Source organism: Hippocampus bargibanti, linkage group LG08 (genome assembly GCF_051943395.1).
Source record: "Hippocampus bargibanti isolate YZ-2025 linkage group LG08, ASM5194339v1, whole genome shotgun sequence".
NCBI classification, from domain to species: domain Eukaryota; kingdom Metazoa; phylum Chordata; class Actinopteri; order Syngnathiformes; family Syngnathidae; genus Hippocampus; species Hippocampus bargibanti.
In genome coordinates, this window is record NC_142741.1 from 24253537 (window position 1) to 24278672 (window position 25136).

General features: G+C 41.6%; 3 protein-coding genes across 8 annotated transcripts in view; all 3 read right to left on the reverse strand.

Annotated features, from left to right (window-relative positions):
- myo16 (myosin XVI) overlaps window positions 1–11428 on the reverse strand; it is a 101981-nt gene extending 90553 nt beyond the window's left edge. For 3 of the 5 annotated variants that reach the window (XR_016115799.1, XM_089002781.1, XM_089002778.1), the window contains exon 1: window positions 832–1182. Coding sequence is in view for 2 of the 5 variants with exons in the window: in XM_089002781.1 (XP_088858907.1) it covers window positions 832–880 (49 nt within the window). In the remaining 3 variants the exon portion in view is untranslated. Of the gene's footprint in view, window positions 1–831; window positions 1183–4889; window positions 4933–11297 lie in introns of those variants that run through there. The other 2 variants (XM_089002779.1, XM_089002780.1) reach the window with 2 other exon arrangements.
- Window positions 149–24135, reverse strand: abhd13 (abhydrolase domain containing 13). 2 transcript variants are annotated; one of them, XR_016115804.1, is made up of 3 exons: window positions 23966–24135; window positions 19654–22006; window positions 149–191 (listed from the first exon to the last, which is right to left on the reverse strand). XR_016115804.1 is itself a non-coding variant. In XM_089002801.1 (2 exons), the coding sequence occupies exon 2, from the start codon at window positions 21974–21976 to the stop codon at window positions 20921–20923; it is 1056 nt and encodes a 351-aa protein (XP_088858927.1). In that variant the 5' UTR covers window positions 21977–22006; window positions 23966–24135; the 3' UTR covers window positions 17059–20920. The 2 variants fall into 2 exon arrangements, 1 of the variants encoding a protein (XP_088858927.1); XM_089002801.1 differs by lacking the exon at window positions 149–191 and having other exon boundaries at window positions 17059–22006.
- On the reverse strand, window positions 11326–16288 carry tnfsf13b (TNF superfamily member 13b). The gene is made up of 6 exons (XM_089002805.1): window positions 15469–16288; window positions 15267–15351; window positions 15076–15132; window positions 13602–13726; window positions 12449–12599; window positions 11326–11464 (listed from the first exon to the last, which is right to left on the reverse strand). Exons 1-6 carry the CDS (start codon window positions 15682–15684, stop codon window positions 11352–11354), a joined length of 747 nt encoding a protein of 248 aa, XP_088858931.1. The 5' UTR covers window positions 15685–16288; the 3' UTR covers window positions 11326–11351.
- Window positions 24136–25136: the final 1001 nt, after the last annotated feature.

Here is a 25136-nt window from a genome sequence, read left to right on the forward strand (position 1 = left end):
CAGTACAGTTTATTTCTTTAATTATAATATCATAGCACATTTATTATACATGAAATAGGGTATATTTTGTGTAGTTTTAAGGCTTAGAAAATTCGAAAGTAGAAAATGTTGTTTTATGGGGACCTGGGAACAGATTATTCTCATTTTAATGGTTTCCTATGGGGAATTAATTTTTGGGATACACACTTCACCTTATACGCTCTGTCTGGGAACCAATTAAGTTCGTAAATCAATGCATCACTGTTTTACTAACTCTCAGCCAAAATCATGACATACTCAGTCAATCCACCATTCTTTCTACCATGAACTAAATAAGAATTTGCTAATTCAAGCTCATTCTCCCCCTCCAAAAAACACAATCCTAAAACCTGTGCACGGTTGAATTGAGTGAGACGAGTAGAAGTGCGCGTATCACATAAATTGTACACAGATTGCACAAATGTCATTCCACTTGCTATCAGTCATTGATTGAATGTAAAACATTTCATGCCGATTGCAGCTAATAACACTGCACGCTTGATATATGTTGACGCAGAGATGTACTTGAAGGATTTGCGGCGCCTCATCCCCTGCAACATTTCCCATTACTCATCCCACAGCACATCTTGGCTGGATGTCAATTAGACTTTCCATCCTCTCGCTTCCTCAGCACTTGTCGAAATCTCCCTCTCGTCATTCTCCCTCTCAAGCGTTTTTGCTCGAGTGAAAAAGAAACGCCGGTCATTCACCGCTTGAGACCTGCCGCAATTCGCCGGTCAACTTCACGCATCAAGCATGCAAAATTACTGTCAGGTCAAGCTACACGTGCAACAATAAGGACGGGGTACTTACAGCATTTGATAAAATGGTAGTGAGACATTTTAGAGTTATAGGAGTCCATCTGTTAGGCGAAAATATAATAATCTAGCGGGTAGGATGACACCAAAGCCGGTCATGCAGGAGTCCCAATCGGCAGCTACAGGTTCCACCACGAACTGGATGCATTATTCATCTGACTCCCCCCCCCCCCCCAAAAAAAATGTCCTCCTACTCTGGGCATCATTGACAACGAGCAGCAGAAGCTCTAAATGCCGCACACTGTCACAGCGACATCCAGCAAGTAAGTTGCCTCCTAGAGCACTTCGCCTCCAGCCAAAGAACCACGGCGCAGTATCTTCCCAGCCATGACGGTCACACGTGTTCCTCACGTCACTGACTGACAGCCGGCTCGGTCCAACCTCCCTCTCGACACCCCCCCCCCCCCCGATGACGCAATGCTCTTCACCTCCACATTTTCAGATGCCGGTTTCCTTATCTTGCGTTGTGACTCACGCACACATGCAAATGAAAAACGGAGTGTGAGCGTGGGTGTGCTTTTGAAAGGGGCGTGGGTGCGTTTAATGAATTTCATTCATTGAAATGGGACTTTAGGCTTCGTAAAGACAGATGTGTGGGACGGGGGGTGGGGGGACAAGCAAGGTCATACAGGTGATAAGAATGGAGAAAATGTTGCTTTGGCGGAAAAGGAATAAAGAGGAGATCCTATGGAGACAAATGTGTATTGGGGGTTAATGGGAAAGAATGAATAAAGAGAGAGAGGGAGAGAGAGAAACAGAGAGAGAAAGTGTGAGAGAGAAGCTACTGCAGTGCGGCTGTTGGCTGTACTGACAGTTTAAGAGAATGTCAGTCAGCCTTAAAGGACAACCGACACCATTTTTTTGTTTCCAAACTGACATCAGAAAAACGTTTTATAGCATCTAAAATACCCAAAACACGCAGGATGATATTTTTAGTCAAGTGAAAAACACCAATAAAAATGACTTAAAGTGTCTCAAAACTACTTCAAAATGACGTCAGAAAGTTTGTTTCAGAAGGTCCCGCCCCCTTGTTCATGACGTCACGCCAGGACGTCTTTGCCTTGCTCGAGAATAAAAACAACGGCTTCAGATTCGGAGAAGATGCTTTCTGGTTACTCATCCAGTTATGAATAGGATTCAAATAGTTCTGAAGAGGAAAGCATCAATGTTTGGAATCGAATTTGTGTCAACTAGTATCGCAACTAGTATTGCAATCAAATTTGTGTCAACTAGTATCAAATAGTAGTCCTGGTGCAACACACAACGATTCACCATTGCGTTATTTATGTATTTTCCTTCTAATTTTGCCATCAACACTGATCAACACAAAGTTTTCAGACCAAACAAAGTACCCAAAATGCATTGTGTATCGCTTTCTCGGTCAGGGGCGTTCCTTCAGTGACGTCACTTCATACATCGTCACCAACTCAAAAACAAGACTTCCTGAATATTCAGCCCAAGTCTTAAAAGGTAAAATATATCTATATGCTGTGGAATCTTTGTAAAATACGCTCAGTAGAAGTCATTTGAAGTGATTTTACAAATTATAGACACAACTTGTCCGGATGCGTCGGTTGTCCTTTAAGAAACGTGACATGCATTGTACTCGTTTGTGGGGTTTCGCTGCACTGTCTGCTGGGAGATTATGAGCCACTGTGCCCAAAATGATAAAAAGCATTCAAAAGACAGGTGAGGTTTATTTGGTGGAGAGAGTGGAACTGCAGAGCCATTTTGAAAGGGAAGCAAAGTGGGGAAGAAAAGGATGTGAAATCAGGTCAGCCAAATGCGTTGAAACATCTGACAAATCACGCCGGGACAACTGTGAGAAGTGAATCTGTAGTGAGCTCATGTCTGGATGCAGAGACAACCCCAAGAAGCGTGCTCTAAAATTGCACTTGATAAATAATGCATAAGCGCATCGCCAAGACGCAGAAATTCACACCTCAGCCGCAGTGGTGAAACAATCCACCCTCTCCCTCCACGCCCCCACCACCCACCATTCACCCCCCCCCCAACACTCCGTCAATGACACCACATGCTCACAGAGGAGGATGTGACTATGAAAACGTCATGCTTTGAGATCCAAATGTCACATGACATTAGCGCAAGCGTGGAGAATAATGGTTTGGATTTGCTCTTTGGCTCCCTCTACAGGTGTGAATTTAAATTATAGTGATACCTCGGTTTACGAACCCTTTGGCTTATGAACTTTTCGGTTTACGAATATTAAATTTATCGACATTTTTACCTTGGCAGACAAACTATTTTTTGGAATATACACGGAGCTGCCACAATGAGTGATGTGTCGTTGGCGAACGAGCCCGTTCTCCTTACAAGAAAATGGCATCCGGCTTGTTTTGGTCCTATAATCCCCGCCCCCAGTCATCGGTTAAAGTCACGTGATTGGTCAAGAACGCAGCAGTGAGGGGGGGGGGGGTTACAGATAGAGAGAGAATGAAGCCATTCTCCAAAAAAGACAATGGCTGCCGACATTTTTTTGTCATTCATTCATTCATTCATTCATTCATTCATTCATTGATCCATTCATTCATCCATCCATTTATTTATTTATTTATTTATTTATTTATTTATTTATTTTTGGGTTCAAGGGGCCAATCAGAGCAGGCCACGTGGTCCGCAGGTTTTCAGTTGCACACCCCTGCACTAGAAGGTTTGTATTTTGTGCTCAATTTAAACCACCTCTAATTCAAACCAACAGATCCGTTGATCAGCTGGTCGTCTGGGGAACAGATTAAAGGACAACCGACGTCTCCGGACAAGTTGTGTCCGGAGATTTGTAAACTGGCTTCAAATGACTTCTACTGAGCGTATTTTACAAAGATTCCACCGCATATAGCTATATTTTACGTTTTAAGACTCGTGTTGAATATTCCGGATGTCTTGTTTTTGAGTTGGTGACGAGTCCGTACGTGACGTCACTGAAGGAACGCCCCTGACCGAAAAAAAAAGGACACATTGTAGCAGTCCTTCCATCACGTCAATGCTTGTTTGGTCTGAAAACCTCATGTTCCACCAGAAAGAGCCAGAAGAGGGCGTCCAAGCTCCATGGAAGGAATTTATCAGCCTGTGGAAACGGGCTGATTAATTCCTCACAAGAGGTCGCCATTTTCTGCCTCTTTTTGGGTGAGACATTTCCCCCGCCCCCACAAACTGGGGGCGGGACTTTCTGACTTTCCCAATTCGCAGCACAATTTTTTGCAAATTTTGGACACTTTAAGTCATTTTTATTGGTGTTTTGCATTTGAATAAAAATATCATACTGCATGTTTTGGGTATTTTAGATGCTATAAAACGTTTTTCTGATGTCAGTTAGGAAACAAAAAAGTGACGTCGGTTGTCCTTTAAGCATCCCATATCCAAATGTTGATCCTTTCATTCCTGATTTAATCCCTTTCCTCATTCAGGATGGCGGCCAAAATAGGGGGAAAAAATCCAAAAAGACTGTTTAAGACTGCCTTCTGATTTTGGAGTGACTCTGTCCAACTTGGGCTGTTAGTCCCTCGGGGGTCAGCGTGGGTCAACTGGGTCATTAATCACACCGCCAGATGAATAGCATTGACTTTGCCAGTGAAGCCGCCGTGGGGTGGCATGCCGAGATGAAGAACAACTGCTAACTTCAGGGATCTAGTTGAGTATGACCAAGGGCAAGTAATTGACCTTGTGGTTTGATCGCCAAGAGCCATCAAACTTCCCTAAAATGACTTTGCCCTAAAAACAAAAGCCCAGCGTGGTGTAACAAGTTGTGAAACTGGTCATCAACCTTGTTGTGAGTGCTCTCTGAAATCAATCTAGCGCAATCAGCTGCTCATGCCTCGCCCTTCGCGCATATACATTCTTCCACACCAAACTGTATATTTAGAACGATGGCAAATGCCAAACTGCACCTCTGCTTTTTCTTTCATTCTCCAAGCGGCAGCCCCGAACAATCACATGATCACAATCGCGAACCAACACACAGACAATTCCATCACTTGGCTCAACGAAGAGAGCAACCACACCTGCGACATAAACCAGAGGAGAGCCAAGACTTACCAGTGAGAATGCATCCACCGGAAAAAAAAAAACGTAAAATGGAGCGATGTGTGCCTACACGCCCGCCCGCCCGCCCGACTAACTGACTAAGACCCAACGACAGCCGCCTCCCCCTTGCGCTCCGCCACCAAATCAATTTCACACTCTCCGACCTCCCCGCCGCTGTGATGTCATTCATTCATGCGTTTCTGCCGTCACCATAGCAACACTACCGCTTGGATTCGCTCAGACTTTCACATCTCTCTCGCCGGCTTTCTTTGTCCCTCCTACAGCCAACTCTCCAGACCTAAATAAACCCAACCCACTTACTCTAGCCGAGAGGTACAGTTGCACCCCCTCTCCAACCCCCTCCCACCCACATAAGCGTCACTCCACTCACATACATGTAGGAGGGGTACTTAATTCAAAAAATAAAATAAACAAAAACAAAAGGAAGTGTGTGGACTCCCTCAAACTGAAGAGTTTTTGCAATGAAGTGCACTTTTATCAAGACAAGTGTCCGATGTGCCAGACACAAAGTAGCGCCTGGAATCTCTCCCATTTAGACACAAGGCAGCTGTCGCATTTGCACACAGACGCACAACAAAAACAAAAGACGTATTTGAGCCCACGGAACAGATGGGTTTGTCTGCGCTGCGCTGATATGGCGACATGAGTCCAAATACAACAACAAAAAAAATGAAGAATGAATAGTTAATGACCACCACTGTTGTTAATTGGGCGCTAGGTTGACCTTGGGAAGGGTAAACCTTGCCTGGCTAGTTTGTGGCAAAGAATTCTCTCAGAAGAGCCATTTACTGTAATTAGCCACACAAGAATGCACACTGGTGAGAAACCTTTTTCCTTCTCTGCTTGTGGCCAAAGACTTTCTGTGAAGGGACTCCTAAAAAGACACTCAAGAACCAATACAGGTGAGAAACTCATCCCAGCAGGCTTTATCAGGCTGATTGTAATTTATTACGTATTAGCTAGCTAGATTTCTATCTATTTGAGTTACTTCCGGGTTCAGTGAACGCTGGCGCGTGTGGCTGCCGCTGGTCACCCACAGAAAAACCTTTCCAGTGACTGTAAAGCGACCTTGAGAGTTTTGAAAGGCGCTTAGAAATGAAATGTATTATTATTATTATTATTATTAAGTAAATTTTACACTCTCAGTAGTTTCATTTTCAGATGGCTGCATTATTAGCTGGTCAGTAACCACAAAATCTGTCGAAAGGCTTTCACAAAAGCATGGAAGGTTTTATAAGTGCAAACGGTCTGGGGATGAATACACTTCATATTTTGTGTGTCTGTGGAAGCTCTCAGACGTGCAGGAGTGGTCCATCAATGAAAAGGTTTCTTCAGTCGTCATCTGTGCTTCTTTGAAGGTGTTGGACGTTTCGCTCCTCATCTGAAAAGCTTCGTCAGCGAACTAAACTTGTGCTGGTAGCTCTGGCCCTATATATATCAGTAATGGACAGAGGTGGGGGGAGCAGTGGACTACTCCCTTAAAGGACAACCGACACCATTTTTTTGTTTCCTAAATGAGATCAGAAAAACGTTTTATAGCATCTGAAATACCCAAAACACGCAGGCTTATATTTTTAGTCGAATGCAAAACACCAACAAAAATGACTTAAAGTGTCCCAAAACTGCCACAAATGAGCTCGAAACTGGGGAGATTCAGAAAGTCCCACCCCCTTGTTCGTGACATCACTATGGGTCACACACCGCCCTGCTCGAGAATCACTAAATATAGCTTTGTCAAGTCCTGGCAAGTCCAGAGAACGATCCTAATACTCCTTCTTGACATAGTATCCAATAATAGTCTTGGAAAGGAACCAAAGACTTCCACCAGCAAGAGCAGGGCCAGCTTTCATATGAGTAAGGGCCATGGTGTGTTTTGAGCTCACAAGATCATAAAGTAAAAGGTCAAACTTTGGGTCTGATACACAGGATCCATTTTTTTCTTTTCACAGAAGGAGATCAACTCAGAGCAAATGTTGGAATTTAATCTTCGCCTTCTCCTGGAAGTGTCCCATTTCCCAAATAAATTGCCGCCACCAGCTGTGACCCCACGACTACCACCTGTCGTTAGCTTTAGCTGGACAAATGCCTGGTCTACTGAGCCTCACTTGGGACATAGTCCAAGACATCCTGCTTGACTCGGGTCATTTTCCTTCGCTGAGGCCTAACAATCCAAAACATGTCTGTTTGAAGATAGCTAGCTCGCTACATAACGAGCTAGCTATCTTGCTACCTGGCCATCTTGCTACCTAACCATCTTGGTAGCTAGCCATCTTGATAGCTATCCATGTTGCTACCTAGCCATCTTGCTACCTACCTATCTTGCTACCTACCTACCTACCTACCAACCTACCTACCTACCTACCAACCGACACACCAACATACCAACATACCTACCAACATACCTACCAACCTACCTACCAATATATCTACCAACCTACCTAACAACCTACCAATCTACCTACCTACCAATCATCTACCTACCTACCTACCTACCTACCTACCTACTTACTTACCAACCTACCTACCTACCTACCAACCTACCTACCTACCAACATATCTACCAACCTACCTACCAACATATCTACCAACCTACCTACCAACCAATCATCTACCTACCTACCTAGGAATCTACCTACCTAGCTAGCCAGCTAGTTAGATAGATCATAATGGAAACCGTGTGATGCAGTTCCATTCCAGTCACAAAGAGAAATGCACACGACACAGTGATTGCCAATATACAATCAATTCATTTCTTACAGGCTGCTCTGAGCACTGCAACGACACATTCACCTTTTCTTCTCATCTTTAGATTCAATTAAAATCGTTTCTAATCCCTCCTCAATGCAGATCTGTATCTTTTTTTTTTGTACTCCATTATTTATTATGTGTGGTCGTGTGTGAATATTGCTGGTGAGACAATTTCATTTCCTTCAAGGGGGTTGAATAAAAGAATCCATTCATCTCCCTCTGTAATTTAACAGTGGTCAAAGCGGCGGTTTGTTAGGTGCGATTGACAGAGTGAAAATGATGACCTAACCCGTGCAACAATTGCATCTTTTTCCTCACTACAAGTGTGCATCGCAGTCAGTCTTAATTCAATTTGCTGGTGAGTCACCCCCCCCCCCCCCCCCCCCCCGAACCCCCACAGCCTTAATCCCACCTCCATTCCCCAGCATCAATCAATCAATCGCGTCTGCTCAGTCAGCTGTCCGACCACTGATGTCAGCCGGGTGAAATGCTATCTAAATGAAATCTATCGACTTGCTGTGTCACAATGGGAACCGGGTGGGGCGGGTGGGGGGGGGGGGGGGTGGCGAAGGAAGTGCTGCGGTGGTGTGAAGACTGAAATAAAATGGCGAACCTCTTTGACTTTTGCATCTTTTTGACATGGCCCTCGTCGGGGATATACGGAATTAGTTTTCACTTCATTTCTGTCATTGCTGCAGGGTCATCGAGCTGTTTGAATGGTCTCTGAATACATCTCAATCAACCTACAAGCACTGCATGTGGCTCAACGTAGCTGAACTCAGCAGCATCAACTCACAGAATGAAAAATGTAAAGAGCTAAAGGACAACCGACACCTCCGGACAAGTTGTGTCCATTATTTGTAAAATCACTTCAAATGACTTCTAGTGAGCGTATTTTACAAAGATTCCACCGCATATAGCTATATTTTACGTTTTAAGGCCTTCAGTGGTATCGTGTATTGTTGTATATTGTTTGTTTTCTGCTCTGTGAATGTTCTGGTTTTTTTTTTTTGGTTCAAATTGAGAAGTTTTATTATGACTCACAGCAACTTTTTGATGTCTGTTTCGGATTATTGCCACTGGGAAATTAATTCCACATTTAAAAAGTGAATTGGAAAGATTGAGTGCTGTTGCTTTCATGACTCAGGATAAAGTTGGAGGGATGAAATGCACTCAATATTTACAGAGACAGCTTCGTGTAATGCGTGTGTGTGTGTGTGTGTGTGCGTGCGTGCTGTGTGTGTGTGTGTGTGTGTGTGTGGTCTACATCCTGGAGCCATAAAACAGAGTAAAGTGGTAGATGGAGAGGTTGACAAGTGGCTGTCATTCATCTCCTGCCAGGGAGCCATTTTCCAATGAGAGAGCATTTCACTTTGGATAAAATCCGATGCGCCTACTGCAGTAAACGAAGACAGATGAATAATTGAAATTGCAAAAAAACCTGCACCGCAAACGATAATCATCCCAAATCACTTGAAAATATTTTCACATTCTACACTGCACATAAAACCAATGGCTTGCAGATGACTGGTATCATGTATGCACGAGCCAAACATTTTACATAATTTCCACTAACAACCCATGCTAAACTTAAAAGACAACCGACGCCTCCGGATAAGTTGTGTCCATAATTTGTAAAAATCACTTCAAATGACTTCTACTGAGCGTATTTTACAAAGATTTCACAGCATATAGCTATATTTTATGTTTTCAGACTCGTGCTGAATATTCAGGAAGTCCTGTTTTTGAGTTGATGACGATGCCTGACGTGACGTCACGGAAGGAACGCCCCTGACCGACACACAATGCATTTTGGGTACTTTGTTTGGTCTGAAAACTTCGTGTTGATGGTGAAATTAGAAGGAAAACACATAAATAACGCGATGGTGAATCGTTTTGTGTTGCAGCAAGACTACTATTTGATACTAGTTGACGCAAATTCCCAGCAGAAAAATCAGGAGGAGCTTGGGCGCCATCTTGTGCATTTTCTGGGACGCTACATTGCATTCCAAACGCCTCAAAATGACACGGAAGGACTTGTTCTATGCCGTTGTTTTGATTCTCGAGTAAGGCAAGACGTCCTGGCGTGATGTCACGAACAAGGGGGCGGGACCGTCTGAAACTCGGTATCTCCGAGGTCATTTGAAGTAGTTTGGGGACACTTTAACTCGTTTATATTGGTGTTTTGCATTTGACTAAAAATATCAGCTTGCGTGTTTTGGGTATTTTAGATGCTATAAAACGTTTTTCTGATGTCAGTTAGGAAACAAAAACATGGTGTCGGTCGTCCTTTAAAGGCTTTCCTATTCTGATTTTTCCTTTCCTCACTTTGCTGCTGTGAAATGTAAATTCCTCCACTGCGAGACTAATACAGGCTAATTCAATCCAATCCAATAATCTTTTTGTTAGTGTACAAAATGTCTGTCTCTTGTGGCTTTATTTTTTCTTCACCCAAATGCACAGTCGGTGCCAGCATGTGTACTCTGTGGTTCTCATTTCCTGATTGCCCGGTCAGATGCTGATTTTTCTTTTTGTGTGTGGGATCCACAATGACATGAGCTTCCGCCAAACATGCCAGCCGTCGCCATGGAATCCCACAAAGACCTTTGGAAAAGGGAGGGTGGGTCAGGACATTTTAATATCATGTTTGGCCCATTTTGCCTTCAAACAGGACGAATGCTTTTCCAATACAGCTGCTTCCTCTTAGCGTTGCATGATAAATGGCTTCCGACCTCGGGCCTTGTCCGCCACTACACGCAGGCTTCTTTCCGCTAACGGCTGTGGCTTCGTTTCCATTTATCCATTAAGGCCATTTGAAATGGGGCTTCCTGCGCTTTCCTATTTTTGACTTTCTTGTCCCACTCCTCTACCGCATCACACCAGCCAAATGGAGTCATGACACCATAGAGAGGAGGCAACCACGGACTGGGCTTTGTCCAACTTTGAGCCTTCTTGGATACAAGTTGAGTAGATACGGTTTGGATGTTCTTCCAGTGACTGCATACATTTTCTTCGGGTTCTTCATGTCAGAGATGTAAAATCGGACGCTGTGGACGAAAGCTTGCACCCAGAAAGATTGTCTTTTACTACCGGAAGGGAACGCAGTCATTCATGACAGACGCCTGAATTCTGCAGCCCTCTGCCAAGCTATTTATTGAGAGTATATGCAAATTTAAGTGATACATAGTCTTCTTGATTAGAATACCACACCCCTGGGCGATCTCAGCGCAAACAGCTGTAAGCAATAAAACATTGTCTCTTCCATGAACTGATCAATTTCGTAACCTGGCTAATGAGCTCTTCCTGTGAAGGAGTTTCAAGTCATAAATTGCTTCGGTCATAAAGGAGTTTCCCAAGTCCTAAATTCTGTCCAAGGTCAGATCTCCTAGATGAAGATGACAGTTTCGCCTTATACACTCTGTCTGGCAACCAATTAAGTTCGTAAGCCAAGGTATTACTGTATTGTAAAAAAAATATTTCAGCATGTCTTGATTGATATGCCTTCTTGAGAAGCCAATAAAATAATTAAATATTAAATTTCTATTATGGTTTCAAAAGATGTAAATTGGGTAAGTGTAATTTCATAAATTAAAGAGAAAGGTTAAAAAAAAACCATCACAAAACAATGGCCAACGAAATGTCTTTTCTCGCCTTTGAGGTCACGGGAATCACAGCTCCCTCTGCTCTGATATGAAGCGACAGGCTTTAAAGCAGCTTGACAGCGCCGACAAAGGTGGCGTCGCCATCCAGGGACACGTTGGCAGTGGACCTGGGGATCAGCAGCTCCAACTGGTCGCCCACTTCCAGCTTCGCCACACCTGAGGGGAACGTCAGCACACTTCACACTTTGAACTGGCATTGCTGTTTGCTGCTGGCCTCGAGACACTCCGCACTGCTGTTTAATAATAATACTAATACTAATACTAATACTAATACTAATAAAAGTAATAATAATCATAGTAATAATAATAACAATAAAAATAGTAATAGTAATAAATAGTAATAAAAATAGTAATAGTAATAATAGTAGTAAATATAATAGTAATAATAAGAGTAATAACAATAGTAGTAATAATAGTAGTAATAAGAGTTATAATAAGAGTAATAATAAGAGTAATAAGAGTAATAATAAGAGTAACAATAAGAGTAACAATAAGAGTTATAATAAGAGTAATAATAAGAGTAATAAGAATAAGAATAATAATAAGAATAAGAATAAGAATATTAGTAATAATAATGGTAAGAATAAGAATAATAAAAATAGGAAGAAAAATAGTCATAAAAATAATAATAGTCATAATAGTAGTAATAATAGTAGTAGTAATAGAAATAATAATAATAATAATAATAATAATAATAATAATAATACATTTGATTTCTAAGCGCCTTTCAAAACTCTCAAGGACACTTGAGAGTCACAGGATTTTTTTTTGTGTGCGGGTGAGCAGCGGCAGCCACACGCGCCAGTGTTCACTCAACCCGGAAGTAACTCAAATAGATAGAAAGCTAGCTAGATAGCCAATAGATAGTTAATAGATAGACAGCTAGCTAGGTAGCCACGTAACTATTATATAGCCAGCTAGATAGATTAGCGAGCCAGCCAGATAGCTAATAGATAGCAAATAGATAGCCAGCTAGGTAGCTCGCTAGATAGCTAGCCGGGTAGTACTACTAATTATCATAATAACCATAACAATAATAATAATAATAATACATTTGATTTCTATTTCTATTTCGATATCTATTAATAACTAATAAAAAAAATAGTACAGTGAGTAATAAAAAAAATAATAATAATGCACCTCCTGTGTAACACGTGTTGTAAGGGTAAACGCTGTCCATGCTCTGGATGCAGCGGAACAGGATCACGTCCCGAGCCTCGTCGCCCACCACCGTCCTCTTCCTGCGGATCACCACGTGCCCCATTGCAAACCTGCTGTCCATGTAGTAGACCTGACCAAATAAGGATGATATAAGTCCATTTTTATCATGCTTCTTAAGAATATTGGATTTGTATGTGATTCGCTTTTTAAGAACAGTTATCATATTTTCCGCCCAATTAGGCGCTTCGGAGTATAAAGCGCAACTTCAATGAATGGCCAACTAAAAAAACTGTTTTGTATTTAGGGTGCACTGCACCTTGCAAGGTTAAAATATCCCATCTGTATCCCATCTGTACACAAGATGCAAAAAGCTATCAACCAAGCTAAACAGAACACAATTGATGAGGAACTAGATAAAATTATGGCAGAGAAAGCACCTCCAAGGGATCATTCCTCAAGATGGTGAAAGAAGGTTACGTTCCTCATCAAGTGTTTAAGGCTGAGGAAACCGGCCATCACAAAGGTAAATAAAACAACTTTATTATATAGTACAGTTGATTTCTTTAATCATAATACTGTAGCATATTTATTATACATAAAATAAGGTATATTTGTGTAGTTTTAATGCTTAGAAAAAAGAAAGTAGAAAATTATGTTTTCTACTTGGGAACGGATTATTCTCATTTTAATGGTTTCTTATGGGAAATTATTTTTTGGGATACACATTTTTCGCCTGACACACTCTGTCTGCGATCCAATTAAGTACATGTAAATACGTACCTAGAACTAAATGGTAAACTAAACCTTCCCTGAAATTTTTTATGATACAGTAAATCGGTATCTCACAGAGGTGGATTTTTTTTTTTCTTATTTTAAATAAAGCTCTTGTAATGGATTTTATTAGATTGGTGCAAGTATAACTAATAAAGTGTTCTTTGCATGGGCTCGGTCTATTACCTGGGTTTTATCATGCGTGAACAATGATGTATCATTCAATATTCATTTAACAAGCACGCATCATTATGCGCATTGGTCGTTTCTGCTGCAGTCTTCTCCCTTGGAAAACCAGGTAGTTTAATATATGGAGTATTGGCGCCACCGTGTGTTCAAATTATGAAAGAACGTGGCAAACCTGACTGTAGACAAAGTAAAAACCCTCCTCTTGGACCAGCACGTTGTCTCCGACCACCTCCAGTGAAGACCCTCTCCTTAGGCCAGTCATCCAAGGGATGCCCGTGTATTGCTCAAGGGCAAAATCTGACGCGAGAAGACACATTTATCAGATTGATTTTGTTTTAGATTATGGAATTGTTAAAGTCATTTGTTTAGTTTGAATGCTGCTGTGCCGACGACCATTTTGTGTTTGAGAGCATTTATAAAGTTTATAGAGTTGCTTGTTCTGTAGCCACAAAGTGGACACAAGCCAGTGTCTTCTTGTGCTAGTCCCAAGCCGCGGAATAAATACAGAGGGTTGCGTCAGGAAGGGCCTCCGACGTAAAAGCTTGGCCAAAATAAACATGTGAATCAAACCTCTGAACATGGAGGACACTGATTCGCTGTGGAGACCCCTTGAAGAGAAGTTGTGTGTTTGATTACAGTATGACGAAGTCTTGATTAAAGGACAACCAACACCATTTTTTTGTTTCCTAACTGACATCAGAAAAACATTTTATAGCATTTAAAATACACGCAGGCTAATATTTTGTCAAATGCAAAACACCAATAAAAATGAGTTAAAATGTCCCAAAACTACTTCAAAATGACACCGGAAATGGCGAGTTTCAGAAGATCCCGCCCCCTTGTTCGTGACATCACGCCAGGACGTCTTGCCTTGCTCTCGAATCAAAACAATGGCTTCAGATTCAGAGTAGATGCTTTCTTGTTACTCATCCAGTTATGAATATGATTCAAATAGTTCTGAAGAGGAAAGTATAAATGTTTGCAATTGATTAAAGAAGTCCTTCCGTATCAATTTGAGCTGTCAGAACTCCAATGTAGCATCCCAGAAAATGCACAAGATGGCGCCCAAGCTCCGTTATAAATGGGCTGATTTGTCTGCTGGGAATTTGTGTCAACTAGTACCAAATAGTAGTCTTGGTGCAACACACAATGATTCACCATCACGTTATTTGTGTTTTCCTTCTAATTTCGCCATCAACACGGATCAACACGAGGTTTTCAGACCAAACACAGTACCCAAAATGCATTGTGTGTCTCTTTCTCAGTCAGGGGCGGACCCTCCGTGACGTCACATCAGGCATTGTCATCCCCTCGAAAACAAGACTACCTGAATATACAGCGCGAGTCTTAAAACGTAAAATATAGCTATATACGGTGTCATCTTTGTAAAATACGCTCAGTTGAAGTCATTTGAAGTGATTTTACAAATTATGGACGCAACTTGTCCAGAGGTGTCGGTTGTCCTTTAAAGGTTTCTGATTTTGATTCTGAGATAGCAAGGGTGCAAGCTAAGGAGCAGTTTGTAGGCTAGCTAGCACACCCTAAACTTTAGGGTCACTCAAGTCTTGTAAGTCTTTAGGGCTTAACGACTTCGGTCTTCAGACACATTCAATTTCAGAGGTTTCCGATTCAACATTTCACTTTACCTTTCCTGAAGATTCTCCTGCTCTTGTTTGCCAACAACTGTAGACAAGATTGTGAAACTGTGGAGTTAAAGAAACATATGTGAAATGTCTCTGACGCAGCTTTTTTTAATTTCCTTTTCCCTCTTAAATCCAAGGACAATCAAAGAAGATAACAAAGACGAACTTCTGACACAGTGGCTTCGACCGCCCACCTGATGTGTCTGTTCCAGACAGCCTCCTTCTCCTCCTGAATGGCTGTTGACGATCTGGCTGGATGCTTCTCTCATCACTCACATCCTTGCAAGCGTCCATGCCGAATGTCAGTTGCGTAGGTTAGATTTTTAAATAAAGCTTGTACGGGGCGGCGACAGATCTGAAATAGGCAATACTGGTAAAAATGTTACAATGGCTTACCTGCTCAGCTTTACGGCTCTCTTCCCTCCTGCGAAACATCTCAGACTTTAGCTCGTCCACCTCAGCCTTGAGGAGCACCAGCCGGTACAAGGAGAGTGCAGACAGGGAGGACGAGGTGATTATCGTAAGCGTGAGCAAGAGGACCGGCCGGGATAGCCGCCGGGACTCAATGGGCTTCTGGCACACCCCAGGATTCAAATGCGAGCCCACTGCCATTTACACACTTTGGCAATCAAGTCCATTTCTGACCGTCGATGTTCTTTGGTTTCACATCCGTTCTCCGGCAGTTTCCGGTTTAATAAAAAAAAAAAAAAGAAGAGAGCGATGCTTCCCCCTCCTTGTTCTGCTTGGCTAACCACATTAGCTTCCTGCCGCAATAGCGGCCCTGACCTCACTCAGTGCTCAGTTTGCCTCTCGGGGCTTGACCGATACACGGGGTAGAGATTTTTTTTCTCCCCCCATGAGTTCGCTTACTTGAGTGGTTCCCTGTTTTTTTTTAGTATAATAAACACAACTGATGCACAGTAAACCCGTATTTTCAATTTAAAGGACAACTGACGTCTCCATAATTTGTAAAATGGCTTCAAATGACTTCTACTGGGCGTATTTTAATAAGATTCCACCGCATATAGCTATATTTTACGTTTTAAGACTCGCGCTGAACATTCAGGAAGTCTTGTTTTTGAGTTGGTGACAAGTCCTCACGTGACGTCTGAAAAGGACCGCCTCCTGACCGTAAAAAAGACGCATTGTAGCGTCTTTCCATCACATCAATGTATTTTGTTGTACTGTTTTTTTTTTTTTTGGAAAACCGTGTGTTACATCCAAAACAAAAAAAGTGACGTCGGTTGCCCTTTAATGGACAACCGACACCATTTTTTTGTTTCCTGACATCAGAAAAACGTTTTATAGCATCTAAAATACCCGAAAAACACGCAGGCTGATATTTTTAGTCAACTGCAAAACACCAATAAAAATGACTTAAAGTGTCCCAAAACTGCCACAAAATGACATCAGAAAGTTTCAGTTTCAGAAGGTCCCGCCCCCTTGTTCGTGATGTCACGCCAGGCCGTCTTGCCTTGCTCGAGGATCAAAACAATGGCTTCAGATTCGGAGAAGAAAGCGTCTTCTCCGAATCTGAACTCTCTGAAGCCATTGTTTTGATTCTGGAGCAAGACATTTTGGGGAAGAGTGTCCAGGCGTGACATCACAAACGAGGGGGCGGGACTTTCTGAATCTCGCCATTACAGAGAGCATTTTGTGGCAGTTTTGGGACACTAACTCATTTTTATTGGTGTTTTTCACTTGACTAAAAATATCAGCCTGCGTGTTTTGGGTATTTTAAATGCTCTAAAACGTTTTTCTGATGTCAGTTAGGAAACAATAAAATGGTGTCGGTTGTCCTTTAAGCACTGCGGCTGGTGCACATTCAGGAGTAGGGGACAATGGAAAAATGGAAGTTTTTTGAGCTGTACTGATTTAACTCAAATAATAAAACAGCAGAAACAAGCTAGAGACAAAATTCCTTGAACATAAATACTGTCGTGTAATCAACCGTCTGAGTTTCACTCATACGACAAGGGTCGCAAGGACTCATGTATCAACTTTATTGCAAGTTACGGCACAGGATACACAAAGTGAAAAGAGGTGCTTCCAAAAGCAGCGAGTGGATACAAATTCAAAAATGGTGAAGGTGGGAGGAAAGGTGGTCATTCATTGACTTGGAGGATAAAGACGAATTATTCACGTTTGCTTAGGAAAATGTTGATTTCTCAAGTCTTGATACAAAAAAAAAAGTCATTACAGTGCAAGTTTGTTACAGAAACAATCACATGCCAGTTCCTGAAAGCAACGCACACACTCACACACGTGCACTCTTGAACAATTCAATCAGTGAATCTCCATTTGTGGCACACTCGCCATTTACGGCAAACGTTTATAAAAACAAACACATTCTGACTGGCTTTGCAACTTTTAAAGGACAACCGACCCCTCCGGACAAGTGTCCATAATTTGTAAAATCACTTCAAATGACTTCGACTGAACGTATTTTACAAAGATTCCACCGCATATAACTATATTTTGCGTTGTAAGACTCGCACTGAATATTCAGGAAGTCTTGTTTTCGAGTTGGAGACGAGGCCTGACGTGACGTCACTGAAGGAAGGCCCCTGACCGAGAAAGCGACACGCAATGCATTTTGGATACTTTGTTTGGTCTGAAAACTTTGTGTTGATGGCGAAATTAGAAGGAAAACACATAAATAACGCGATGGTGAATCGTTGTGTGTTGCACTAAGACTACTATTTGATACTAGTTGACACAAATTCCCAGCAGACAAATCAGCCCATTTCCAACGGAGCTTGGGCGCCATCTTGAGCATTTTCTGGGACGCAACATTGGAGTCCTGATGGATCGAATTGATTCAGAAGGACTTCTTTAATCGATTGCAAACATTTATGCTTTCCTCTTCTGAACTATTTGAATTATATTCATAACTGGATGAGTAGCAAGAAAGCATTTTCTCAGAATCTGAAGCCATTTTTTTGATTCTAGAGCAAGGCAAGACATCCTGCGGTGACGTCACGAACAAAGGGGCGGGACCTTCTGAAACTCGGCATCTTCGAGGTCATTTTGAAGTACTTTTGGGACACTAACTCATTTTTATTGGTGTTTTGTATTTGACTAAAAATATCAGCCTGCGTGTTTTGTATATTTTAGATGCGATAAAACGTTTTTCTGATGTCAGTTAGGAACCAAAAAAAATGGTGTCGGTTGTCCTTTAATAACATGGGGTGTCTTTGAGGCAATCTCATTCCTTTCAATTTTGCAAAATGACCCCGACTATAGACCTCAAACAGTCTTGCAATGCAAACTGGGTTCACACTGAAAGAAAACAAAAGCGAATGTGTTGCATCAAGCGCAAGTGTCAACATGTCAGAGATCAACAAAGAAACCTCATCTAATGATCATGATCAAGAAACAAAGATAGAAACCCGCACGCTTATCAAACACAAATAATTACATTCATTGCAATTGTTCTCCATGCCAACCTTTGGTTTTACAAACCGTAGGACCAAATATGGCTGAAAAGCTCCGCTTGTGTGCCATATTTAAACGGCTTCATTGCTCTGTACTTTTTAAAAGCAAGGGCAATGTGATTTTTATATCATCAAACTTTGACAGACTCCTCTCGGAAGACATCGGGGAAAGATTAATTAGCTCATTAATAGCTGCCCCCTCGAAGGAGTACAGCCATTTTGGCACATTGCAGGAGGTTAAAGATAACCGCTAAACATTGGAATACTTGCAAAAGATGGATTCTTGACTTCCTACAATAACACATGCATCCACTTGTCTGTTGAAATACATATACAGTGATACCTCAGTTTACGAACCCATTGGCTTACAAACTTTTCCGTTTACAGACGTTAAATTTATGAAAAATTTACCTTGGCATACCAACTTTTTTCATACACGGAGCTGCCTCAGTGAGTGACGTGTCGTTCGTGAACGAGCCTGTTCTTCTCACATAAAAATGGCAGCCGACTGTTTTTGTCCTCTATTCCCTGCCCCCAGTCTTCGGTTAAAGCCACGTGATTGGTCAAGAACGCAGCAGTGAGGGGAGGTGGTTTAAATATTAAAGAGACAGGCAGACGACAGTGAGAGAGTTTCAACTTTGATAGTTGAAAGGCAGAGTAGACTGCAAGGTTAAAATATCCCATCAATCAGGCTCCACAAATAACCCGCACAAGCCATCTGTACACTTGATGCAAAAAGCTATCAAGCCAGCTAAACAGAACACAATTGATGAGGAACAAGGTAAAATTATCGCAGAGAAAGCACCTACAAGGGATCATTCCTCAAGATGGTCAAAGAAGAAGGCTATGTCCCTCATCAAGTGTTTAATGCTGATGAAACTGGACACTCCATTCCATCAAGCCATTAACGACCATCACAAAGGTAAATAAAACGACTTTATTATACAGTAGTTTATTTCTTTAATTATAATAACATAGCACATTTATCATACACAAAATAAGGTATATTTTTTGTAGTTTTAAGTATGTAGTTTTAAGGAAAATTAGAAAGTAGAAAATTATGTTTTATCGGGACCTGGGAACGGATTATTCTCATTTTAATGATTTCCTATGGGAAATAATTTTTGGGATACACACTTTTCACCTTACACACTGTCTGGGAACAAATTAAGTTCGTAAACCAAGGTATCATTGTACTAGTTAATCATAATATGCTATAGTTCTGACAAAAAAAAATAATCATAAAAAATAAGTGATAATGAATCAATTCCAGCTCTCAAACGGATGACCTTTTCATTCTGCTACTTGACAGGGGAGTATTAGGGCCACACTGAAAATGACAATAATAATAGTAGTAATAATAATAACAACAACCGACACCTCCGGACAAGAGGCGTCCATAATTTGTAAAATCACTTCTACTGAGCATATTTTACAAATATTCCATGTAGCATATAGCTAAATTTTACGTTTTAAGACTCACGCTGAATATTCAGGAAGTCTTTTTTTCCGAGTTGGTGACGATTCCTGACGTGACGTCACGTCAGGAACGCCCCTGCCCGAGAAAGCGACACACAATGCATTTTGGGTACTTTGTTTGGCCTGAAAACTTCGTGTTGATGGCGAAATCGAAAACACATAAATAACGCGATGGTGGATCATTGTGTGTTGCACCAAGACTACTATTTGATACTAGTTGACACAAATTCCCAGCAGACAAATCAACCCATTTCCAACGGAGCTTGGGTGCCATCTTGTGCATTTTCTGGGACGCTACATTGGAGTCCAGAGGGCTGATTGATTGATTGATTGATTGATCCGGAAGGACTTCTTTAATCGATTGCAAACATTTATGCTTTCCTCTTCAGAACTATTTGAATCATCATCACTGGATGAGGAACAAGAAAGCATCTTCTCCAAATCTGAAGCCATTGTTTTGATTCTAGAGCGAGGCAAGACGTCCTGGCGTGATGTCACAAACAAGGGGGCGGGACCTTCTGAAACTGGCCATTTCCGGTTTCATTTTGAAGTCGTTTTTGGACACACATTTGACTAAAAACATCAGCCTCCGATTTTGGGTATTTTAGATGCTATAAAACGTTTTTGTGATGTGGTGTCGGTTGCCCTTTAAATGCTCTTGAACTAAATAGGAGAATGGGCATAAATAACCAGTGTATTAACCAGACTTTCGGTGACATTTTTGATGGGTGCCTTCCCTTGAGATTTAATTCAAATGAATGCATTCCCAGGCTCACTAAAGGCTCACCAAAGGCTCAGCATATTAAGAGTCACAAATGAATGCATTCATGGCCGGAACTTGAGACAAAGGTATGTGTCCGCTCCCTGGATAAGACCGATTTACAGATTTTGGGGGGGAAATGAAATAAAAGTTACCCCCCAAAAAAGTGCCCTCAGATGATGGTGACACTCGAAGATGTCTGCACGCTCTCCTCGTGGGCGTGGCTCTTGAGGAGCTCACATACAAATTGCTCCAAAGCGGCAAAGTAGCCCTGACACTGCCACGTGTCGTTGTGGGTGCCCTCGGGGAAAATGGCCAAGCGTTTAGTCCGTGACGGTGACATTTCGTACAGTTGCTTCATCATGACCGGCGGTATGAGCTGGTCCGACAGGCCGGAGATGAACAAGGAGGGCATGCGACACAGCGCCACCTGCCGATAAGACAGGAACTTATTCCTGTAGCACCACAGGGGCAACAGTCGCATGGGCAGGAAGGAGAAGAGGGTCGCCGCCATGTGGGGGATGCTGAGGAAAGTGTTTTCCACCATAATGGCCGCCACGCGGTGCGGGTTCGTTGACGCCAAGCGGATGACCACGGCGCCCCCGAGTGAGCGGCCGAAGAGTATCACTTTGGTTTTGTCCAAATCCGGACGGGTCATCACGTAATCCAGCGTTGCCTGGGCGTCCAGGTAGAGGCCCTCCTCGCCGGGCTCGCCGTCGCTCTTCCCGTAGCCGCGGTAGTCCACCAGTACGACGTTAGCTTTCAGGTTGACCAGCATCAGGAGCGCATTGGGCACTCTGTGTCCGATATTGCCCGCGTTGCCGTGGAAATAGAGAATGGTGGGCGGCGCCGAGGTGGTGGGCCCGCTCTGACCGCCGGCCGCAACTTCGGGAGGCGCATCCCCGCCCGTGAAGCGTAGCAGGATCAGGTTGAGCTTCACGCCGTCTTTCGTGCGAATATACACGTTTTCGTGCGGGATTCCCGTCGGCACGGGAACGTAGAGACGTGACGACGACGGCTGGTCGGGGAAGTAGAGCAGCGCGTCTTGGAATTTGTAGAGGATTCCCGTCACAGACGCAAGGATAAGAGCAAGGAGGATGAAACCGCCATACAGGTGGAAGGTTAGGATCAGAGCCAGCAGTGAGACACGGCAGGCGTCCCAGGACCAGGAGACTAAAGTGAGAGCACGGCGCTCTACCGAGCCCCACAACCTCCAGGGCTTCTCCATGGCAATACAGAGTGCGGTCACAATAACAACCTGAAAATATGGAGAGCCCCGCACATGAGCAGAAGAGACTACAAAACCAAACGCGAATGATCATTTTAATTAATTATGAAGTAAGTTGGTAAATTTAAAAGGTGTTTTTAGCCGGAAAAAAATGACCATGTGTACTAATGCGCTTTTAGGCCAAAAAACAACCATGTAAAATAATAATAATAATACATTTAATTTCAAGCGCCTTTCAAAACACCCAAGGACACTTTATAATAAAAACAAAGCACACAACAATAAAAAAATAAGTAAAATGATAAATAATAAAATAGCAGATTTAACTACACATATAGTATAGTATATAGTATAGTATAGTATAGTATAGTATAGTATAGTATAGTATAGTATAGTAAGGCGTTTTTAGGCGAAAAAACGACCATGTACAGCAGGGGTGTCAAAGTCATTTTTTGCCGCGGGCCACATTGTAGTTATGGTTTCCTCTCGAGGGCCGTTATGAATTTGGGGAACCCATTAGAATGTTTAAATCCCTTCAAATATTACATATAGATCACACAGCAAATTAATGAATAACTCGTTTTCAAATCTGAAGTCAAGAATAATAACTTTTATTATGGTTGACATCCAAAAATATGACATTTTGGCTCAGATTTTAGCAATCATCATGGAATTTAACAAGTTTGATTTGCTTTCGCGGGCCGAAAAAAAATGATGTGGCGGGCCGGATTTGGCCCGCGGGCCTTGACTTTGACACCTGTGATGTACAGTAAGGCGTTTTTAGGCGAAAAAAAAAACAACCATGTATATAGTAGGGTGTTTTTAGGCGAAAAAACGACCATGTATAGTAGGGCGTTTTTAGGCGAAAAAACGACCAAGTATAGTAACGCATTTTTAGGCAAAAAAAAAAAAAACAACCATGTATAGTAGGGCGTTTTTAGCCGAAATGAACAACCATGTATATAGTAAGGCGTTTTTAACCGAAAAAACGACCATGTATAGTCAGCGTTTTAGCCGGGGGGAAAAAAAAAAAAAAAAAAAAAAAAAAAAAAAAATCGACCATGTATAGTACGGCTTCTTTTGCCGAAAAAAAACCGACCATGTATAAGTAAGGCGTTTTTAGCCAAAAAAACTGACCATATAGTAGAGTATCCAGCCAGAGTGGACACTCTGACAAAGGCCGAAATATATCAGGTAATTGAACACCTAAAAAAACACTGTCTGTAAGAAAATAATCTGTTTTAAATTAGATATCAAGTAGACAGGATGAACTTAATACAACTAAAAAGTATACACATTTCTTGAAATTGTATTTACGTTTTCTGTTTTTTAATAAATGCATTTTTATATCTTGAATATATACATGTATATATATATATAATTTATTTATTTCACTGGATGTGTTTTTAAACTGGATGGGTTCGGTACCACTAAAAAGGTTAAGAACTACTGATCTAGACATACATGTAAAATATGACCCATTTTAGTGATAAGAAAACAAAACAAGGAGACCAGGATACATCTTTTTTTTTTTTTGCCAACATATAAACCATACGCCTCAGTCCAATCTCCCATAACACATCTTTCGATAAACCCTTTTGAAATGTTCCACTTTATATTTTTTATTGACAGTATTGCACATGCTTTTCTCGCCAAGCAAACGTCCGCGTTAAACGTCGCTTTTAACAACAACCAAAGGCAAACCCAGCTTTGTATTTGAAGAATTTTACGCACAGTGCTGCAGTAGCCGTGTAGCAGTGTCAATGTAAGCTAGTGCTAATTCAACTGTCAATTCACGTTGATCCAAGACTCAGAACAAATAAGTAAATATTGACAAGGATAAAAGCCTTCACTGCCATACTATTAAACAATCGTGTTGATTGTCAACGAGGGCGTCCTTTTAATTTATTTAGCCTGCCAAAGGCTATCGGGAAGCTACTAGCGTTAAGTAGTCGAGGTTAACCAAACGGCTAGATACTTCGGACTCACCTTTCTTTCATTTTCACTGCATCAAACGCGTGAAGTGCCCTCAAGTCGTTCACGCGAACACCCCACGGAAAATGTCACGCAGATCAGTGGGAATTAGGTGAACTTTTTTTTTTAATTACATGCAGTGACAGCAAACCGGTGCGACTAGCTTTGCTATACAGCTGGTTAGCATTCACGATTTTGTCTTCCGGGTGAAACATTGTGCGGGACATTAGTTCCTTATGAAAGGAAGTCATTTGTTAAGATATACAGTATTCGTAATCTTTATCGTATATGCGTTTTTTTTAAAGAATAATCCCAAAAAATACATATACTTTCATTTGAATATTTTCAAACATGGCATCAAATATATCGGCGGATAACAAGGCCGATGTATGTAGTTCACACACCACCCAACACATCACACGAGGTCGCTCTTTTATCAGTACTGTATTTTTCAATAGAGCTCAAAATTCAGAATAAATTAAAAAGAGGATGAATTGTTACATGTGATGACTGCTACAACCATTCATGCAGCACACGTCAAATGATTAAAAGGAACGGTTTATGTCTTACTAGTAAAGTGAAAAGCAGAAATATTGGAAATCAACTTTCAATACGTTAGTGTTTCAAGTTCAGGGTTGCAAGACTTTTAATTTAAATCTTATTCCTCCCTGTAATCAAATATTGGTAAAACGTGTATAAATTGCAATAATACTGACATATTTGTCCATCAGTGTTGCCGACAACCAACCCAAGATGTAAACTTAGCCTGCGACTGTAAAGTGACCTTGAGCATTTTGAAAGGCGCTTATAAATTCAATGTATTATTATAATTATTATAACATTGCCTCACAGCAAACTTGGGCACATTTTACTCCTCTCACATAAATCCCTGAGTCAAAGGGGACAAAATGGAAATGGCAGATGACATGTTAACCTGGAAATCAAGTACTGTATGCTACTTCCTGTTTACATCCGTAGGAGAAATTGTGACTCTGTTACCTGACAATAATAGGACAAAGAAATATGAAACACCGATAGTAAAACAACAAACACTTTACGATACATACATCAAACTATTAGAATGGCAACGTTATTTTTGGATACATACTCTAAATACAATATGGATTTTTACACGTCCTTTTCCCTGCTGGCGTTTAATATCTCACTCACACTCCGCCATGTGACC